General features: G+C 44.0%; 2 protein-coding genes and 3 non-coding genes across 6 annotated transcripts; all 5 read left to right on the top strand.

Moving 5' to 3' along the window:
* The first annotated feature begins 4270 nt into the window (after window positions 1–4270).
* On the top strand, window positions 4271–8092 carry RPL17 (ribosomal protein L17). Its single transcript, XM_007080538.2, has 7 exons — window positions 4271–4305; window positions 5070–5122; window positions 5214–5254; window positions 5995–6129; window positions 6371–6469; window positions 7305–7496; window positions 8005–8092. The coding sequence occupies exons 2-7, from the start codon at window positions 5083–5085 to the stop codon at window positions 8050–8052; spliced, it is 555 nt and encodes a 184-aa protein (XP_007080600.1). The 5' UTR covers window positions 4271–4305; window positions 5070–5082; the 3' UTR covers window positions 8053–8092.
* On the top strand, window positions 4921–4986 carry LOC122232847. Its single transcript, XR_006210257.1, has one exon. It is a non-coding gene; the product is annotated as a small nucleolar RNA SNORD58 (small nucleolar RNA).
* Window positions 5350–5414, top strand: LOC122232846. Its single transcript, XR_006210256.1, has one exon. It is a non-coding gene; the product is annotated as a small nucleolar RNA SNORD58 (small nucleolar RNA).
* Window positions 6220–6284, top strand: LOC122232845. Its single transcript, XR_006210255.1, has one exon. It is a non-coding gene; the product is annotated as a small nucleolar RNA SNORD58 (small nucleolar RNA).
* A 999-nt stretch (window positions 8093–9091) lies between the features above and the next one.
* CD3H18orf32 (chromosome D3 C18orf32 homolog) lies at window positions 9092–14470 on the top strand. 2 transcript variants are annotated; one of them, XM_007080537.3, is made up of 3 exons: window positions 9092–9194; window positions 12549–12738; window positions 13759–14470. In XM_007080537.3, exons 2-3 carry the CDS (start codon window positions 12574–12576, stop codon window positions 13822–13824), a joined length of 231 nt encoding a protein of 76 aa, XP_007080599.1. In that variant the 5' UTR covers window positions 9092–9194; window positions 12549–12573; the 3' UTR covers window positions 13825–14470. The 2 variants fall into 2 exon arrangements, with proteins under 2 accessions (XP_007080599.1, XP_042818503.1); XM_042962569.1 differs by lacking the exon at window positions 9092–9194 and adding an exon at window positions 10392–10517.
* The last annotated feature ends 6586 nt before the right edge of the window (window positions 14471–21056 follow it).

Here is a 21056-nt window from a genome sequence, read left to right as displayed (position 1 = left end):
AGTCCTGTCTCCTTTCCACGATACTGAATCCATGAGCACTACTTAATCTCTATCTCAGACTCTGCTTTCTGGGAAGCCCAATCTGGGCCATCTACCTCATCTATTCAGGAGTTTCCAGAAAGTGGCAAATGTAAAGCATGCAGTCACAACACCCAGTATAAGAGATGTCAATCGGGGTGGCTCCGTCGGTCAGGCGTCTGACTTCAGCTCAGGTCATGATCTCGCAGTTCATGGGTTCGAGCCCCATGTCCGGCTCTCTGCTGACAGCTCAGAGCCTGGAGCCTGCTTCAGATTCTGTGTCTCCCTCTCTCTCTACCAACCTCTGCCCCCCAGTTGTGCTCTCTCTCTCTCTCTCTCTCTCTCCTCTCTCTCTCTCTCTCAAAAACAAACAAACAAACAAAGATAAACAGAAAGCAAGATGCAGAAGATTGTATACAGTATACTATCCTGGGAGTGTTTGTAATTCATAGAATTTTTCTGGAAGGATATAATACTGATATTGGTAGAAGCCTTGGAAATAGGGAACTGGAAGTTATTGGAGAGAGAAGGTATATCAGTGTGCTTGGGCTTTCATAATAAAGTGCCACAGATTAGCAGGTTTAAACAGAAATGTATTTTCTTAAAATTCTAGAGGCTAGAAGTCCAAGATCAAGGTGTCCAGGTTCTTCTGAAGCCTCGTACTGAATATCCATATAAACTCATTTTACTTTAATTACCTCTTCAATTCAATGCAGTCCCTATCAAAATCCCAGCAGACTTTTTGTAGAAATTAACAAACTGATCCTAAAATTTATACAGAAACATAGAGGACCCAGGAGAGCAGAAACAACTTCAAAAAGAGTAAAGTTGGAAAACATATGCTAGCTGATTTCAAATTTGGCTGTAAAGTTACATGACAGTGACATGTTGCTACAAAGATAATCAAATAGATCAATGGACCAGAAGTGAAAGTCCAGAAATAAATCCTCCCCTTTCTGGTCAATTGATTTTCAATAAAAGTGCCACAGCAGTTCAATAAAGAAAAGACCATGGTCTCAGCAAATGGTGCTAGAAAAAATGGAATATCCACATGCAAAAAGATTGATTTGGACCTTATGTCAAGTGAAACTGAGTTACCAAAATTAATTCAACCCAAATGTAAGAACTAAAACTTTTTTGTTTCAGTTTAGTCTAGGTTAGGTTAGTTTAGTTTAGTTTAGAAAACATGGGAAAGAAATAATTACCTTGGGATAGGCAAAGATTTCTTAGGTATAATACCAGAATCACAATTTATTTTTTTTTAAATCAATACATTGAACTTCATCAAAATTTAAAACTTTTGTGGGGCACCTGGATGGCTCAATCAGTTGAGTGTCCCACTCGTGATTTCAGCTCGAGTCATAATCCCAGAGGCGTGGGATAGAGACCCACACCGGGCTCCATGCTGAGCAGGGAGCCTGCTTAGGATTCTTTCTCTCCCTTTGCCCCTCCCCCCCTACCTCTCTAAAATAAACAATTTTTTTTTAAAAAGGGAGAAAAAAATGTTAACTTTTTCACTTTGTTAGACATTATTAAGAAAATAAAAAGACAAGTCAGAGTCAGGGAGGACATATTTGCAAAGCTTATAAAACACTTGTATCCAGCATGAATAAATAACTCTTACAACTCGTAAGAAGACAAATAATCCATTTTTAAATGGCCAAAAGAGTTGAACACATACTTCAGAAAGCTGAATGTCAAATAAGCATGTGAAAAGATGCTCAATGTCATTAGACTTTAGGGAAATGCAGTCAAAAACCACAATGATATGCCACTACATAGCCATTACAATGACAATAATTAAAAAGACAGACAATACCAAGTTTTGGCAAGGGCAGACAGAAACTGGAACCCTCATACATTGCTGGTGGGAATATCAAAAGATACAGGTGCGTTAGAAAACAGTTTGGGGGTTTCTTAAAAAGTTCAACATAAACTTAACATGTAACCAAGCAATTTCACTCCTAGGTATCTGCCTGAAAATAAATGAAAACATGTGTCCACACGAAAATTTGCACTCAGATGTTCACAACCGGTGTGTGCATCAGAGCCAAACACCTGAAACAACACAAATGTCCGTCAGTGGCTGAACTGATAAATTGTGATATAGCTGTATAACGGAATTCTATTCAATAACAAAAAAGAATGACTGACTGAGACACGCAACTTAGACTGAGACAGTCTAAGTGAATTTCAAAAGCATTGCGCTAAACAAAAGAAGCCAGACACAAAACACTGCATACTATATGATTCCATTTACGTGATATTCTGGAAAAGGCAAAACTATAGTGACAGAAAGCAGATCAATAGCTGTTGGGTCCCATGGGTGGGAGAAAGGGATTAGCTACGAAGAGGTAGGATGGAACTTTGGGGAAGATGGAAACGTTCTACATCATGATCATGGTGGTGCCTATATGACTGTATTTATCTGTCAAAACAATAAATTCTATGCCAAAAAACTGGGGGAATTTTATTATACATCAAGTATACCTTAATAAAGCTGATTTGTAAAAATCCAAATCAGTCACCTTTGGCAAACCTTTGAGGAAACCAGCTCATTTTTCTGAAAGTCCATAAATAAATGGGAAGATTAAGTTTTATCCTGCCTTTTCTATATGAACTATATTTCAAGATAATCAAATAATTGAAAGAGGGAAAATTCTTTTTTACACAAGTCCAGCTAAAAAACACTGATAGAATTAGGGAGAAAAAAAATCACCATTTTTAACTCCAGCTGAAATAATGGATATAGGTAAATAATTTCAACAGCTGCTAAAGCCATTAGGTGAAAAGCTGATGTCGAACTTTATAAAGAAGGGATAAGACCTACAACTCCTGAACTCACTTACCCATCTTAACATCAGTACAAATGAGACAATCAGATGACATTACGTGCATTCTGATAGGATGCAAGGGGAAATACCACCTACACAATATCACCTATGAAGTTTTCTTGCCCCTGGTATTGAAGTGAATCTAATCAAGCTTCAAGATATAATTCCAAGAAACTTGAATGATAAGGGTACTTTAGGTTTCAAGTATTTGACCCCCAGACCTGCTGCGAAATATGTCTGGAAAGCTGTTTGATACTTGGGGCTAGTTAAGGCAAGAGATGTGGAATGGAAACCTTAGTTTGGGTGTTCTCAGCCTCTGCTGGAAGCCATGTGAGGGATGGGAACTACTGAGGAAAGACTGTGGAATCCATCATCTGGCAATGGAAGTGGACTCCAGGAGAGGGACCTAGGACTGAGGTCTCTGGAATTGAGGTCAAGAAACCAAGAGTGCTTAGAGCATTGTCCAGAGTTCTTTCACTTAGAGTTCAAATTTGCCCGGAGCGACAGTGCTTTGAAATAGAAGACCCAGTCAGAGGAAGACAGATATATATTTTCATTCATAAGTGGAACTTGAGAAACGTAGCAGAAGACCATGGGGGAAGGGAAGGGGGAAAAATAGTTACAAACAGAGAGGGAGATCATAAGAGACTCTTAAATACAGAGAACAATCTGAGGGTTGATGGGCTGCTGGGGGAGAGGGGAAAATGGGTGATGGACATTGAGGAGGACACTTGCTGGGATGAGTACTGGTTATTGTATGTAAGCGATGAACCACGGGAATCTACCCCCAAAACCAAGAGCACGCTGCACACACTTTTGTTCACCAATTTGACAATAAATTATATTAAAAAGAAAAACAAAACAAAAAAAGAAATAGAAGACCCAAAGTGCTAACACCACCAATGGCCGAGAGGGAATAACCAGATAGATGACTTGGGTGAGGAAGAAAGGGAAGATAGTGCCCAAGGGTTTTTCTGCACTGGAAGACCTAGAAGTGGCACTCTTCAGTAGAACTGATTGGGTGGTATTCCCCTCCAGAGAATTCTCTGATTACCATAATTACGTCCCATCCTTTACATCTTCTTAATTGTCCATTTACCTACCACTTTTAGGGGTACGTGATCACATAACCAAATCTAACAAATGTTGATGAATAAATGTCTCATCTATACCTAATGATATGTGATCCTGTGCTAGAATTACAGACCTGTTCTTGATTGATATTTAAAATCCATAACTTTATTTCTGGATATCAAAAAAGGAGAATTTTGAGACACTCCCTAAGAAGGCAATTCGTCTCCAGATCTTCTCAAATATATCCCACATTCCCTTTCTCTTAGCGCTCCGCCTATCTTCAAATCACGCTCTTCAGGCTGGAGATCTCGCGAGAGGTCGAGTGCGCATGAATTCTCCCAGGAGCCACCGCTCTTCCTCTTCCCGTAAGCGGCCTGAGGTGAGTGACTGTTTGCTATCTCTCTCCGAGAGCTGAATCCTCCAGTTATCGCCGCCATCCGGGCCTCGGTGGCGCTGATGGCTATGCCCGCGGGAGGAAGCCTCCCGCGGCTACTGATTCTTCGCTGAAGGCGATGTCCCTCTGTGCAGGGGGACGTGTCGGAGCAGAAGGCCGCGATGGGCGGGAATGGGGGGTGGAACGGGTACCGGCGGCCTGCCGTCAGTGCCGTTTCCGACTCCCGAGGGCCAGTGTGTTGCGGTGAGTGCTGGCCGCGACGCGGCGCGTGTGTGGCTGCAACGAGAGAGTTTGGGGGAGTAAAAGTGAAGTTGGGTTGAGGCGTCACTTACGCATTTGAACGAGTGTTTCAAGTTCGATGGCGCTTAACCTAATAGCCCAAAAGCACCTGGGAAGATGGCATCACCTTCTGTGGGGAGGGAGCGTGCAGAGGGTTGTAGACGAGCATTCTGCGGTGCCATTGCGTGGAGTCCTTACACTCCTGAGGGATCCAGAGTGGGGTTGAGACAGGCCACGTTCTCCTTCAGAGGGGAAAAGGGCTCATGAGGTCCGAGTCCCTCGTAGATGCAGCGGGGAAGAAAGCTCTGGAGAAAAGGATGGCTGCGATGATGGCATTTCTTAGGACACCTTTGGATTAACCGTGAAAACAACTATTTTCTGAGCGGCTGTCGGTAGCATTTAATATGTATTTAAACTGCATCGGTGCCTGTAAATGTGTGTTGACAGAATTTCCTCCTGATCCCTTCCAGGTGATCTCTGAAAATGGTTCGCTATTCACTTGACCCGGAAAACCCGACAAAATGTAAGTGAACCGGAAGAGATCGAAATTCCTTATCTTGGGGTAAGAGGAATCCTAAGATAACCCAAAATTAACCAAAACTTTTATTTTTCAGCATGCAAATCAAGAGGTTCAAATCTTCGTGTTCACTTTAAGGTATGTGAATCCTCATATATGTTCTGAAAGGGTTGTGCCACATTGTTCCAGTGTTTTGGTTTTTTTTTTTTTTTTTTACCATTCTGAAAAGGTGGCTGCAGTGATGCGTTTCTTAGGACACCTTTGGATTTACCATGAAAACTAATCAGTTCTGAGCAGTCACCTTTGAGACATCGAGTCTCTGATGATCAATCATATAATGAGCACTTTGATTTGTGGAATTGCGTGAGATGACCAGAGAACTGTTGGAGAACTTGGTGTAGAGATCAAGATAACAAGACCCTTAACGTGATGGAGTTAAAGCATTATAGTTAGGGGGCACCTGGGTGGCTCAGTCAGTGAACATCCGACTTTGGGTCATGTCATGATCTCTCAGTTCCCAGGTTCAAGCCTCAGGTCGGGCTCCGTCCTGACCGTTCAGAGCCTGGAGGCTTCAGATTCTGTGTCTTCCCTCTGCCCCTCCCATCTCATGTTCTTTTCTCTCAAAAATAAACATTTAAAATTTTTAAAAAATAAAACCTGTTACACTTAATAGAGGTTTGGGGTTTATTTTTCCCTAACTTCCAAGTCTCCCTGGCTTTTAATCACAGACAGTTTTTCTTCTCATATTCCCTCCCCTTTAAAGAACGGGAAATCTTTTGTCGATGTATGTTGACATTTTAAAAAACAATTTCGTGTTTACTTCAAAAATTGTTACTCTTTCACATCGTTAAGTCACAGTTTATACTGTTTATACTTAGAACACACGGGAAACTGCCCAGGCCATCAAGGGTATGCATATCCGAAAAGCCACCAAGTATCTGAAAGATGTCACTTTGCAGAAGCAATGTGTGCCATTCCGACGCTACAATGGTGGAGTTGGTAGGTGTGCCCAGGTGAGAGCTCACAGTGGCTGTCAGAAATGACTTTGTAATGGAGAGGGATCGGGTGGGGTTAGGATCTGCCTGGAATCAGGTTCTTTCTGGTTGCTGGGATGACCATCTTAGGACACCTTTGGATTAACCATGAAAAAAAAACTGTTCTGAGCAACCTTGGTGTTCGATTAAAAATCATATTGGTTGTACCACTGATTAAAATGAGGGCAAATGACTAACGTGTTCCTTGGATTCCTTTCAGGCCAAACAGTGGGGCTGGACACAGGGTCGGTGGCCCAAAAAGAGTGCCGAATTTTTACTGCACATGCTTAAAAATGCAGAGAGTAATGCTGAACTTAAGGTACCTAAACCATTGACTTTTATTTATTTATTTAGAGAGCCAGAGAGTGCACATGCGGGGGAGGGGCAGAGAGGGGGACAGAGGATCTGAAGTGGGCTCTGCTGACAGCAGAGAGCCCGATGTGGGGTGAACTCCAACAAACTGCGAGATCGTGACCTGATCCAAAGTTGGACACTCAACTGAGCCACCCAGGCACCCCAACATCTTTATTCATATGCATATAACTTGGATGGTTATTCAATTATTGTTGCTATTGTCCAGATTTGTTTCTTTGACTGTCTTGTTTTCTCAGTAACTGAAATTTCCCATTAGTTTTTTTAAATATCTACCTCCCAATTTCCAGAAGACCAAAATTTTGTGTGTGAAGATCTTCAGAAGCATGATCCACTTAGGGAGGCCCCTTAGAAGCTGCATATAGCACTGAGTTTTTTTTTTTTTTTTTTTTTAATGTTTACTTATTTTTGAGACAGAGACAGAGCATGAGTGGGGGAGGGTCAGAGAGAGAGAGGGAGACACAGAATCTGAAACAGGCTCCAGGCTCTGCACTGTCAGCACAGAGCCCGACGCAGGGCTCAAACTCACGGACCGTGAGATCATGACCTGAGCCGAAGTCGGACGCTTAACCGACTGAGCCACCCAGGCGCGCCCTGCACTGAGTTTTAATAGTTAGATTTAAGGAAGGACCCTTAGAATAAAGGTGAAAGCAAAAAAATGTTTGACAGGCTATTTGAAGTCTTAAGGTTTGCCTTGCAAAGATGGGGACTTGATTTTCCAGTGATAAGGTTTGTGGTGTTGAGCTAAAGATGTCAATTTGATTTTGTTCGTCTCTTCCCAGGGTTTAGATGTAGATTCTCTGGTCATTGAGCACATCCAGGTGAACAAAGCCCCCAAAATGCGGCGTAGAACTTACAGGGCTCATGGTCGGATTAACCCATACATGAGCTCTCCCTGCCACATTGAGATGATCCTTACTGAAAAAGAGCAGATTGTTCCTAAACCAGAAGAGGAGGTTGCACAGAAGAAAAAGGTAAATTACTTACTGTTACTTAGTCGTTGATCGGTTTTGCATATGATACTGGCTTTTTGTATATACGTATATCAGCACTGTATAATTATCTGCTGATGGCCCCACCTGAATTTTTATAGCAACTTAAAATGCAACGTGTGCAAAAAAAGGTCCCCTCCGTCGTTCCCAAACTAATAAGCTTGTTTGCAGTAAATGATCCCATTCAGTTCTTTAAGCCGGGAACCTGGGAGTGATTCTAGATCCCCCCCCCCCCTTCAGCCTAACTAACTTCTGTCGGTTTAATTGCTTAAATACTGTCTTCCATTCTTGTTGCCACTTAATCACATGGTCTCCCTGTCTCCAGTCTTCAGCACAAACTCCCCTGCTTACTTTATTTTCTCCTGTCACTCCCCCAGTGCCATTTCTCTATGCCAGAGGAATTCCCTTTACCTCTTCCTTTTAAGATGTAGTGCAGACTTCTCCAGGAAACTTGTAACAGCCTTTTTTTTTTTTTTTTCTCTTTCCCCAGATATCCCAGAAGAAACTGAAGAAACAAAAACTTATGGCCCGGGAGTAAATTCTGCATGAAATACATGCAAATAAAAGTAAAAACAGAATGCTGGTTGTCTTTATTATTAAACGTATTACAAGTATCCTCACAAAATGGATCAAATGGGTTTTCTTCTGATTAGAATTAGAAACTGATTATTCTGTTAGCCCTGTGCCACTAATGTTGATTTGGAGACATGCTGTTTTGAATTTCTTGGTGCTACCTTGCATAAAATGGGATCTGAGTATGGGGATATTTCTGAATTTTTTTCCAACCACTTTTATTGAGACTTAACACATATTCAACCAAACACAATTCAGTTGATGGCTTTTATTATATTGCTACACATCTGTCACCGGGCAAATCTTTGGACATTTTCATTATGCCAAGAGGAACCTTACCTAACCCAATCCAGCCTTGAGCAACTACTAACGTGGATGTATAGATTTGCCTCTTTTGGGCATTTCATACGAATGAGTGGACAGTATGTGATCTTTTGTCACTGGCTTTAATTTTACATAGTATTTTGTTTGTGATAAAGCAAGTGTCTATTTTCTGACAAATATGTATGCATGGTATAAACTAATAACGTTTGGACCCCTTTTTTAAGCTATTGTGGGTAGTGCAGCTGAAACTACAAGTTTGTGTGGGCGTGTCCTCATTTCTCTTGGGTCTGTACCAGGAGTGGATTTCCTGGATTTTGCCTGTCGTGCTGTTTACAGTCCTAACTGCAGTTTGTGAGGGTCCAATAAGCACTTAAAGCAACTTCGTGTTAATTCCCTGCCTGAATCTCCGACCCTTTTAACTAGCACAGTGAAGTTTAGCCACAACAGCGTTCGGTAACAGCCTGGTCCTCACGCAAGTGGAGTGACTTTCTCTATGGCGGTGAACCACCGGCACCCGCCGTATCCGGATCAACGTTTTGGATTTTGTCCGAGTGTCCGGGACAGCTGACCCCCGACTCCCTTGAGCGCAGGGTTTGCGCTTAAAGTGCCGGCGCCGGAAGTCAGGGCGCGCGTCCGCCTGGGCGTCACCGCTACGTCCTGCGCGTCCTCAGCCTGACGCAGGCGCGCCTTTGTCGGCCCCTTTTGCGGTGCCCATTGGCTCGGCGGCAGCACGTCCCTCCCTCCGGAAGTGCGGACATTTCCACTTGGACCCGGTGGACGCGGGTGAGCGGTGCCCGGTGGGCCGGGGCTTTCGGCTGCGGGTTCGGGGCGGGGGTGCGCGCGGGGGGTTCCTGGTGCCGTCTGACCGCTTCGCAGGCTCCAGCCTGGGTGGTGCTGAGCGAGCCCCACCCGCCTGCAGTTGGCCTGCGCCGGGCACCCCGCGGCCCGCCTGCGCTCTCCCGGGATACCCCGCTTCGCCCTCCAGACGCGCGCCCCTGCCTCCTGCCCTCCCCTGGCCGTTACCTCCTCCGTCCGCGGCCGCCCGCCTCCCGGCCCGCCTCTCCCTTTCCATATGTCCGTTTATCCTCTTCCTTGGCCTGCACTGTCGGCTTCACTTCGCTCTCTTGTCTTCACCACCGTTCGCTCGTATCTTGTCCTGTCCTTTGTCGTTATCTTTGAATCAGCCCGTCCCGTAGAACGATGTGCCAAACTGGGTTACCTGAAGGGAGGTGGCGTTCCGACACGGTACCTGCCAGATTTCTAACAGAGCCTCAGCCTTTTTCTCTGTAGTCCGTTGTCTTGGACTAAGCCGAATGAAAGCGAATTCCTCTCCTCCGACAGTTTAAATGCGTTTTGCCCGCTTTGCTGTAATATCCGAGAACTGGCTTCATGAGAGTGGAATGATAATCATCTTATCAGTTTGTCATAGCCAATTACTAGACCTTCCTAAGCCACAGTTTCCACATGTATGAAGTTCCTCAGAGTGTCATAAAGATTGAGAGATAAAATACAGTAGTTTCATTATGAAGAGAGCTAAACAGTTTTATAAAAGCCATGTTTGTGACATAAGCGATTGGTAGTACTTGCTCTTGAGAGTTTCTTTAAGACAATAATTAGGAGTAGGTAAAGATGAATCTGTGATGGGCTGCCGGTCATTAACTGAACCTAGTCCTAGGAGAGTGTCAGTTGTTTCAAAGGGTTTAAGTTGGTCTTGAAGGCTTGGTAGGAGGGGAGTAACTTGATCATTGTACTTTTGTTAGGGGAAAAAGTAACAGTATTGAGGTAGGAAACCAGAATTGGGAATTCTGATCTTAACCAACTCCAGTTACTATTTGCCTTTGCGTGAACTTTGGACAGGTTGCAGCTTTTGGATCTGGGTTTGTTGTTGGGGGGTGGGGGGGTGGGGGGAGGTTCCGGGGTTTTTTGTGGTAACAACGCTTAGAAGGCACTTAACCCATTCACACACTCTTCTGTCCTTTGTATTCGTTATTAACATATCTAATCCGTCTGCATCCCGTGAGAGAGGCTATTGTCCTAATTTTCCACTGGAAGGAATCAAGATCAGACTCCTTGGATAATTTGCCCAAGGACACCAATTCGAAAGTGGTGAGAACAGGTCTCATATTCTGGCAGCTGCCAACCAGTCTGCTTTGCTTAGTAGGCTGTGGTGTAAGAGTGCAAGACCTAAAAACCACATCCCTTCAGACCAAATTCAGAAGGTCTGTGGCCAAAAATAATGATTGCTTGGTAAATGCTGAAAAAGGCTCAGTGCTCGGTTTGGGTTTTTTCGTCAGAAAATATGTTCTTTAAAACTTCGGAGGGGCGCCTGGGTGGCGCAGCCGGTTAAGCGTCCGACTTCAGCCAGGTCACGATCTCGCGGTCCGTGAGTTCGAGCCCCGCGTCAGGCTCTGGGCTGATGGCTCGGAGCCTGGAGCCTGTTTCCGATTCTGTGTCTCCCTCTCTCTCTGCCCCTCCCCCGTTCATGCTCTGTCTCTCTCTGTCCCAAAAATAAATTTAAAAAATAAATAAATAAATAAAAATAAAACTTCGGAACAAAATAGTTTGGTAAATTCTTATAATGTTACTTTAATTTGACCAGAAGACTGTCTCAAAGAATGTAGCTATGAATCCTTTATAAATTAGCTGATCATTCCTTGATGTACATTTATGTTAACTTGTTTATAGCTCTTGTAATTCATTTCAAAGCCACATTCAGATTGGGTTGTCTATACTGCTGCTTGCTTGTATTGTGAATAGTTTCAAATCACCTTAGTGTAGTCATTGTGCCGATTCATTTGCCAGCAAGTACTACCTGATTTGCAATATTTTGAAATAAGTTTTTTGGGGGGTTTATTTTGAGAGAGCGAGAGAGTGAGCATGGGTAGGGGAGAGGCAGAGAGGGAGAGAGAGAGAATCCCAAGCAGGCTCCGAGCTGTTAGTGCAGAGCCTGCAAACCCTGAAATCATGACCTGAGCCAAAATCAGGGGACATTTAACCAACTGAGCCACCCAGGTGCCTCCAAAATAGGAAATTTTAGTGTTCTGAACTATTAGTTTTTTGCACTGTTCTGAAGCTTCTTAGTTTTTCATGCCTACTTTAAGGGATTAAAAATTCTTGTAAATTTAAAGTCTTTGGTTCAGTAGTATATTATGGAAGTAGTGTTGGTTTTGAGAAATTTCAAGATTTCTAATTAAGGAAATTTGAGGTATTAATTTTTTTTTTGAAATGGACAATTTACTTATAACGGTAATAATACCGCATAATTTTTTTTTTCTCAGCATACTTTAATTGCTATTAAAAAGAAAAAGGCAGGGGAGCCTAGGTGACTCAGTCAGTTAAGCATCTGACTTCAGCTCAGGTCATGATCTCACAGTTCGTGAGTTCGAGCCCCGCGTCGGGCTCTGTGCTGACAGCTCAGAGCCTGGAGCCTGCTTCAGATTCTGTGTCTGCGTCTCTCTCTGCTCCTTCCCCGGTCACGTGCACTCGCGCTCTCTCCCTTTTTCAAAAATAAATAAACATTAAAAAGAGAGAGAGAGAGCAAATCTATCAATGGAGAGTTGTTGCCTGGGAAAGTCCAGCTGATTTGCAGCCCAGAGGTCTTCCAAAGTGAGTCCTTAGCAAATTCCATGTTAGAAGATTTGCCCTTAGCCTTGGAGTTTTCGCTGGTCAATATTGTCAGTTTCTGAAGATGATTAGGCCCTGGGAGTTAATTCCCACCAAACTGGAATAGAAGTCATAATTAATGTTCCATGTCTTTGAGCCTACTTTTCTTTGTATGGAAATGGCAAGGGTACTCCATCTCACTGGAGTTTTTGAGGATTACATAGTTAATAAATGCAAAGGGCCTAACTGCCTGGTACCCAGCAACTAACTGGTGTCTTTCCTTTATCACATTTATGGTTGGGAAAAAGTGACTGAAGAGGCCTGGAGACGGGAGCCTCACTATTATTTTTATTATGTCTACACCTGTTACTCCTTTACAGAAAGTAGCGTTTTATTGAATAGACTTGTGCTTTTCGCTAATTAATGATTTAAGTTTTTCCTTTAAGGTAGAACTGGTCCTGTCCAGTATCTTAACCTAGGTAAGTTCCTTGAGTCATTCATGTCTAACCTAACTTGTGTTTTCACGTGTGCCAGCACTTCGGGACCCCAGCCTGGGAGGATGGTGTGTATCCCTTGCATCGTCATTCCAGTTCTGCTCTGGATCTACAAGAAGTTCCTGGAGCCGTACATATACCCTCTGCTCTCCCCCTTTGTTAGTCGCATGTGGCCTAGTAAAGCCCTCCGAGAATCCCACGACAAAAACAAAGGCCAAGTAGACTGCAAGGTAGGAACACGAAGATACCTTGAATAAGGGCGGGTGAGGGGGTGGTACAGTCAAGGTAAAATACGTGGCTTTGAAAAGGCAAGCTCTTGGAACCAGAAGCTTCCTTAATGTGCCTTTTTTTTTTTTTTTTTTTAACGTTTGTTTATTTTTGAGAGAGAGACAGACAGAACATGAATAGGGGAGGGGCAAAGAAGGAGACACAGAATCTGAAGTAGGCTCCAGACTCTGTCAGCACAGAGCCCAATGCGGGGCTCAAACCCATGGACCACTAGATCATGACCTGAAGCGTTGGCCGCTTAACTGACTGAGCCACCCAGGTGCCCCTTCCTTAATGTGTCTTAATTTCTTTGTTTAAAATTAGGGGTCTGGGGTGTTTTTAAAGTAATTAACATTTGGTTTGAACTAAGGTTTTAAACTGGACTTCTGGTCAGTGCATTTATGTCTTGATTTTAAGCCATAATAGTAACCAATATTTCTTAGCTGGTAAGAATAATAGTAAATAGCTAATGAATGAGAAGAGATGATATTAAAATATGCCAGTTTCATTGATTGATAACTTGGGTAAGAGATTTAGTTGGAAGGATCATAGAATTAAAGCAAAAAAAAAAAAACAAAAAAACCACACACACAAAAAGGGGCACCTGGGTGGCTCAGTTGAGCATCTGACTTTGGCTCAAGTCGTGACCTCACAGTTCGTGAGTTCAAGCCCCGCGTCGGGGTCTGCGCTGACAACTCAAAGCCTGCTTTGGATTCTCCGTCTCCCTCTCTCTCTCTGCCGCCCTTCCCCAAATAAACTAAAAAAGAAAAAAAATTGTTTTTTAAAATGAATATTTGGACAACTCTGTGTTTAGCATTGGCGCTTGTTAAGCTCAACTTCAACTGTGTTCTGCACTAATTTAGCTACCCTGCCCATTTGTGGAACCAGGGTTTTTTCATTCTCAAGTTTGTTTTTAAAGAGAAGATCTCTTAAAATGAGTGTCTTTTTGTCGTACTAATATCTAACCTGGTTTTTTATTTTAGGGTGCAGACATGAATGGGTTACCAACAAAAGGACCAATGGAAATCTCTGATAAAAAGAAAGACTAAAGTGCTTGTCCCAAAGGATCGCATTGTTTAAAAATGGACCTGATAATATGAAGCACCTTGCTTGTAATTGTCTCTGACCTTTTTCTCTGAGACCAGGATTCCGGATAGATAGCTTAGCTGCTTACCTGATACTAATCAGGAAATACGTGATATTTGTATTTAAGATGTGTTTAGTTAGTTATATTTAATGATCTCACTCCTGAGTTCCTTTTTCATTAAAGTAGCTTTAATTTCTCTTATTACAGTTATGAAGAAATAAAAGGGTTGTGCCTGTAGACACTGCTACTAAATCAGTACTCATAAATCCTTGGGCCTCTAGCTTTTGTTCAGACTCTTTGAATTTGAACAGAGCACGATGTTACTGTGAAACAGTGCAGTGAGACTGTGCGGTGAAAGGAAAGAGTGTTTGGAGGGATGATGAGGACTTGAAACTTAAAGATATAATTACTGTCTAATACAACGGAGAAGCTTACTCAGGAGGGTAGCAATTACTGCTTATGGCTCTGAGAAAATAGAAAAGACAGGGAAATTGGGGAGACGCCTTTGAGAAATGGAATACCTTTTACAGAAATGTCTAATATACACTAATTCTAATCCTTGTTGCATTCCTTCTATTCTTACGAAGTATATTAAATATTCTGTTTAGCGTGTGGTGTCTTTTTTTTCTTTTAACGTTTAAATATTTAGTGGGTTGGCCGGTTAGCTCAGCTGGTTAGAGCGTGGTACTGGTAAAGTTTAAATATTTAAAAGGCCCATTTTGTACCCCATCAAAAAGCAGAATTACAGTGCGATGGCATCTGTATAGTTGTGAAACAACAATCTTTTTTTTTTTTTAAGAGTAGATTGTATCCATTACTGTTGCATAATAAGACACTCCAAAATTGAGTGGTTTTTAACAGGGGACTGGGCAGAGTCCTTTGCTGGTCTGGGTCCCCACATCGTCTTTCTTCCCTGGGCTTCTTCACATTAGTGTCGGGATGTATAAATAGTCAAAGATGATGACCATATCTTTGTATTGGATGTGTGCATTCCCTATGAGTTTAGAAGGAGAAGTTAGAAGGGACCCCTGCCCTCGAAGTCCTCGGTCCTCACTGAGGCTCTGTTAAGCTGTGTGTCGTGTCAGGTCATTGATCCACCCTGGACTTCATCTGATGCAAGGCAGTAGCTTTCAGTTTTTCTCTTCCACCCCACCTGAAGGATAAGAGAAATCCCCTTTAGCGACTGTGTTCAGCTGATTAGGTTTTTTGCACAGGACCCCCCAATGAGGGTTTTTTTTTAAGGTATAAAAACTATTATAAAAATAGATGTAGGGGTGCTTGGCTGGCTCAGCCAGTGGAGTGTGCATCTCTTGATCTTGGGGTTGTGGGTTCAAGCCCCTGTGTTAGGTGTGGAGATTACTTAAAATATTAAAAACAAAACAGCAAATGTTTGTAGTAGGAGAGTTCAAGAGCAAGTTAAATGAGAAGTTAATGTTCTTTCTCTGCCTTTATTCCAGGTCCACAGACGTAACCACTGTTAGTTTTTTGTGTAGCTTTCTAGCAACTTCCTTGATTTTTTGGTTTTGTTTAAAAAAACTTTTTTAATGTTTATTTTAGAGAAAGAGGGAGGGACAGCGTGAGACACAAAATCTGAAGCAGGCTCCAGGCTCTGAGCTGTCAGTATAGAGCCTGAATGGGGCTCAAACTCACAAACCGTGAGATGGTGACCTGAGCCGAACTCAGGTGCTTCACCGACTGAGCCTCCCAGGCACCCCTTGTTTTCTTTAATGTTTTTACTTTTGAGAGACAGAGTGCTCACGTGAGCAGGGGAGGGACAGAGAGAGGGAGACAGAGGATCCCAAGCAGGCAGAGAGCCCGATGCGGGGCTCAAACTCCGGAACCACAAGATGAAGACCTGAGCCAAAGTCGGACCCTCAACTGACGGAGCCACCCAGGCACCCCCTTAATTTGTTTTTATTAAATACATCACTTTTTAAAAATCATAATATTGCAAGGCTTATAATGTCCCTACTCCCTTCGTCCCCAAAGGCATTACTCATTTAGGTATTGTTGATCTTCTGTTTATCGCCATGTTAATAAATAATAACATACATGCTGCTGTCTTTGGAGCTATTAACTCTTACTTTCTACCATGGTTGAGCTCAAGCTATCTTACACTGCAAGTCCCAGTGCTTCTCCCGCACATCCTCCTAATTTTTCTTCTGAATTTGGGTTGTCACTAGTATTTATAGCATCCTGAGTGCGCCAGATGTCTTCCATTTGTCCCTCCAAATCTGCTGCCTTTGCCCTACTCTGCTGCCCAAGAAACGGTATGAACTACATCAACAGACTTCTGGCCTCTAAGATTCTGCTGGGTTTAGCCAGTGGAGATCTATAGCAGGGGGAAGGGGAAGGAAGGAAGGAGGGCGGTCTGGGTATTTATTCCCTTGGCTGCCTCCCTTGAGGGCCTCTTTAGGTCAATTCTGTCCCTCAACCAAAAGTCCCTGTGCCTCGAATTGGCCAACTGCACGTTTTCAGTTTCCATTAACTTCTCCCTCACCTTGTCCTTTGGGGCTGATAGGGGTGATAGCATCTCTTAACTACGGGCTGTGGGTCACTGCATTATCTCGAGTGCCTTCTGCTTTCTGGGACACTAACAACGAGCAGGCAGGAACCACCACTGGGTAGCGTGTGCTGCAGTCGTCCCCCCCCCCCCGCCCCCGCCTTCAGTGTTTGACTCACATCATCACAAGGGCAAGTGCGGGACAGTAAGATACTTTGAGGGGCGCCTGGGTGGCTCAGTTGGTTAAGCGTCCGACTCTCGGTTTCAGCTCAGGTCATGATCTCATGGTTGGTGAGTTCAAGTCCCGTGTCAGGCTCTGTGCTGACAGCTCAGAGCCTGGAGCCTGCTTTGGATTCTGTGTCTCCCTCTCTCTGCCCCACCCCAGCTCACGCTCTGACTCTCTCTCTCTCTCTGGCAAAAATAAATATTAAAAGGTTTTTTTTTTTAATAAGATATTTTGAGAAATCACATTCACAACTTGTCACAGTATAATTGTTCTGTTTCATTATTAATCTCTTACTGTGTCTAATTTATAAATTAGACTTTGTCATAGGTATGTATGTGTAGGAAAAAATAGTATATGTGGGGTTCGGTGCTATCCACTGTTTCAGGCATCCACTGTGGGTCTCGGGGCGTATCCCCCACAGATGAGAAGGAACTACGATAGCGTGATGTGTTTCCTTTCACAACAAGCATGGCTTTCCTAGAGTTGTAAATTACCTTTTTTCTCCCTATGCACTTCCTTTCCTGACTAGTTGTTGCCGAGGCCTGGTGCCCAGGGGCAGTTCTTGGGACTTGCTACCGCTCCTGGATCCCACACCCCACATCTTCCTCTCTCTCGGTTTTTGTCTCTCATTTTTTCTGTAGCACACCATTTTTCTAATTCAATACTCTCAGAGGTTGAGTATGGATACTTTTGTAAAGTTCTCCCCAGTCATCCCAGTTCATGTAAACTCACGTTCCCAAGAATTGCTGGTCTTCCGAGGCCCTTGCCCCTCTAACAGTGTCACACTCCAGCACTGATTCCCAGTCGTGTGTCTTACATACTAGTAAAACGGTCTTAAAAAGGTTGAGGGGACTGGGGCGCCTGGGTGGCTCAGTTAAGCGTCCAACTTCGGCTCAGGTCATGATCTCGCGGTTTGTGAGTTCAAGCCCTGCATCGGGCTCTGTGTTGACAGCTCAGAGCCTGGAGCCTGTTTCGGATTCTGTGTCTCCCTCTCTCTCTCTGCCCCTCCCCCCGTCCATGCTGTGTGTCTCTCTCTCTCCGTCTCAAAAATAAATAAATGCTAAAAAAAAGAAAGAAAGGTTGAGGGGACTGATACACAGTTGACATTTTTATTTGGCCAACCAAGAATATTTTAAAAAGCTATAATGTTTTATCACCATTATTTCAGAAAAGACATTTTGACACTAAAAGGATGAAGAAGAACAGGAGAATAAAGGAAAACAATAGCCCGTCAGTTTGAATACATTTATGAAAAATGTTTTTATGGAAACTTCACACTAATTTTGTCTACATTTTTCTTCTTCTTATAGTTGGTTGGTGAAAACTTATCACCTACCTTAGACAGGATTTGGTAACCATTGTTCTATACCACACCAGTGTTCTCTTGTCCCCAAATATCAGTCCTATCTATCGTGTTTCAAGATTGCCTTTCTAGTAAAAGCTAGAAAGCCCTGAAAAGGTGCTTTAAACGACCTTATCAAACAATTAAGCCACCACTCCACTCCCACACGTAGTGACCCAGTGGAGGGTTTGGAGATTTTGGTCCCTGCTCTCCTGTGCTCTTTCCTCTGGATATCCTGATCCCCATTCTCCATACAATGGCAGGATAGCACAGACGGGGGCCTAAATCCCTTAGGCTCATAGCTTCTGGGAGATTCACTTTGCCTAATGAGACCAGCAGTCTCATTATTGTATAATTATATCTTTCTACAAAACATGATCTAGTGTGTGTTAAAACAACACTTACCTAGTTTGGTTCATTTGTGCCAATAAACTCTAACCGTGTCCTCTGAAATCGGTTACATTTCTTCAAATCTTCTTTGGATTAGTTGGTTGTACCCAGTGTTATGGATTGAATTATGGCACGCAGCCTCCCACGCAATTTTTATGTTGAAGCCCTAACCCCCAGCACCACAAAATGTGACCCTATTTGCAAATAGGGTCATTGCAGATGGGATTAGTTCAAATGAAGTCATTATGGTGGATCCTAATCCAGTATGACTGGTATTCTTATAAAAAGGAAATTTGGACACACGCGCACACACACCCGTGCAGAGAGAACACAATGAGAAGATGAAAGCAGAGATCGGGTGACCCTTCTACAAGCCGCGGAACTCCAAAGGTTGCCAGGAAACCACCGGATGCTAGCTGGAAGGCCTGGAACAGAATCTCCCTCACGGCCTCTGAAAGAGCCAGCTCGGCCGACACCTTGATTTTGGACTTGGCGCCTCAAGAACTTCAAGACAATAAATTCTCTATTGTTTAAATCACCCGATTTGTGGTACGTTGTCACAGCAGCCCTAACTAACACGCCCAGGCATTGTAGTCCACCTTAGTTGGAAAGACAAAATAACCCTGAAGGAGTCAGCGTGGACCTTCACGAGTACCGGTGGTGTCGGTAAAGGGAGGCCTTGAGACGGCCTTGAGACTTCCCGTGGGCAGGTGTGAGCTCTACAGCCAGACCGCCTGGGTTCGAATCGCCACTGGCCAGCTTTGTGGTGTGAGGAAGTCTGGGTACCTATTCTGGAGGGTCATAAAGCCCACTGAGTTAATGCACCTGAAACTTTAGAACAGTGCCTGGCATGGGTAGCTGCTTTCCAGACTAATTCATTGAGTAATATTGTGACTCCTCCTGACTTGTCCCCAGCAGGAAGGAGACTGTGATGACGGCATAGTGCCCCCTCCCCCGGGTTTCTCCAGCAGCAGAGCGGTGGTCGCCTCCTCTCAGGAGGAAAGCTGGCAGGAGCTGTGGTGGTCTGGTTGGCCCAAGCCTTTCTCCCAAGGCTTAGCCTCAGAGCTCAGGATAAGTAAGGAGAGATGAACAGGAACCCTGCAGGCACGGCACAGATGTGTCCTCTACCGGTGGGGGTGGAGGGAATGGAGGGCTAATTGCATAGCCTCTCGCTTGGCCAAGCAACTCCCTGGAACTGTGTAGTCACTGCCTTTTGGGCATTCAACACTCTCCGTGGCAGGCATCTGGCTGACTGCTAAGAGCTGGCATCGTTGGGGCTTCGGTAAGGCCTGCGAAAATGGTCCGTCCCATCATCAGCTTACTGGCTGTGTGTCCTTGTCCGATCCTCATCCGTCCCTGGCACTCAGTCCCTCATCTCTCAAATGAAGGGACTTGACTGATTGCCAATGTTCCTTCCCAGTTGTCCTTTTGACCACCTGTTTACCCAAGACCCAGCTCGAACACAGGTAGAGGGATTGGCATCTCATTTTTCTTCCAAGCGGACCATTTCGCTATCAGTAAGCCAACGTCCACTTAACAAACTATTGTGAAGTCCGAGTCATTTGTTTCCGAGTCATCAGTTTCTACACTAACCCTTTCTCATAGGGTTGTTGGGGGAGTTAAATAAAATAACAGTGCACAGCTCACGGCAAAGAGCCCGTGATGTGAATTGTTAATTATGAGTCCTGGTATTCTTGTCAGAAAGTTCTTTGGTGGAGCTAAAATCTGCATCCTATAACTTCAGACCTTTGGTCCCAGTTTGGCACTCTGCGACAACATAAAACAAGTCTGGTCATGCCTCCCGAGAGCAGTTATAACAACGAGTCTTAGTCTCGCCGTTCATACTCAGTTCTGCCAGGCATGCTACATCTGACATGATTTCCAGACCTCTCACCGTCCTGATTGCCCTGTCCAGATGATCCAGTTCTGGTTAACCTATACTTCTCTTCAGAGGGATGCCTGGGGACTGGCAACGACAACATGTGAGTTGAGTACCATCTGGATTACGCAGGTGAAATCACATTTATTAAAAAAGGCATGCTAGGGCGCCTGGGTGGCTCAGTTGGTTAAGCGTCCAACTTCAGCCCAGGTCATGATCTCACAGTTCGTGGGTTCAAGCCCCACATCGGGCTCTGTGCTGACAGCTCAGAGCCTGGAGCCTGCTTCAGATTCTGTGTCTCCCTCTCTCTCTGCCCCACTCACACTCTGTCTCTCTCTGTCTCAAAAATAAATAAATATTTAAAAAAAAAAAAAGGCATGCTACCTGCATTACTTAATTCTCATCGCAACGATGAGATGTGAGGGGAGTATTCCTGTCTCTTTACAGAGAAGAAAATGAGGCTCAGAGGAGTCAAATAGCTGTGATGCACTGTGTGTTTGTGTTCTCCTAAACGTCCTATCTTTAAACTAACCCTACCTGGGGTGACAGTAGGAAGCGGGGCCTTTGTAGGTAGTTAGATTTCAATAAGGTCATGAGGGTGGAGCCTCCATGATGGCTAAGTGTTTTCATTAGAAGAAACTGGAGCCCTAGGAACATCTGGGTGGCTTAGTTGTTTAAGTGTCAGACTTCGGCTCAGGTCATGATCTCACGGTCTTTGAGTCTGAGCCCGGTGTCGGGCCCTGTGCCGACAGCTCGGAGCCTGGAGCCTGCTTTGGATTCTGTATCTCCTTCTCTCTCTGTCCCTTCCCTGCTGTCTCTTTCTTTCAAAAACGAATAAACATAAAGAAAGAAAG

Source organism: Panthera tigris, chromosome D3 (assembly GCF_018350195.1).
Source record: "Panthera tigris isolate Pti1 chromosome D3, P.tigris_Pti1_mat1.1, whole genome shotgun sequence".
In the NCBI taxonomy this organism is placed as follows: domain Eukaryota; kingdom Metazoa; phylum Chordata; class Mammalia; order Carnivora; family Felidae; genus Panthera; species Panthera tigris.
The sequence above is the reverse complement of the archived record's forward strand: the minus strand, read 5'-3'. Positions and strand labels throughout refer to the sequence as shown.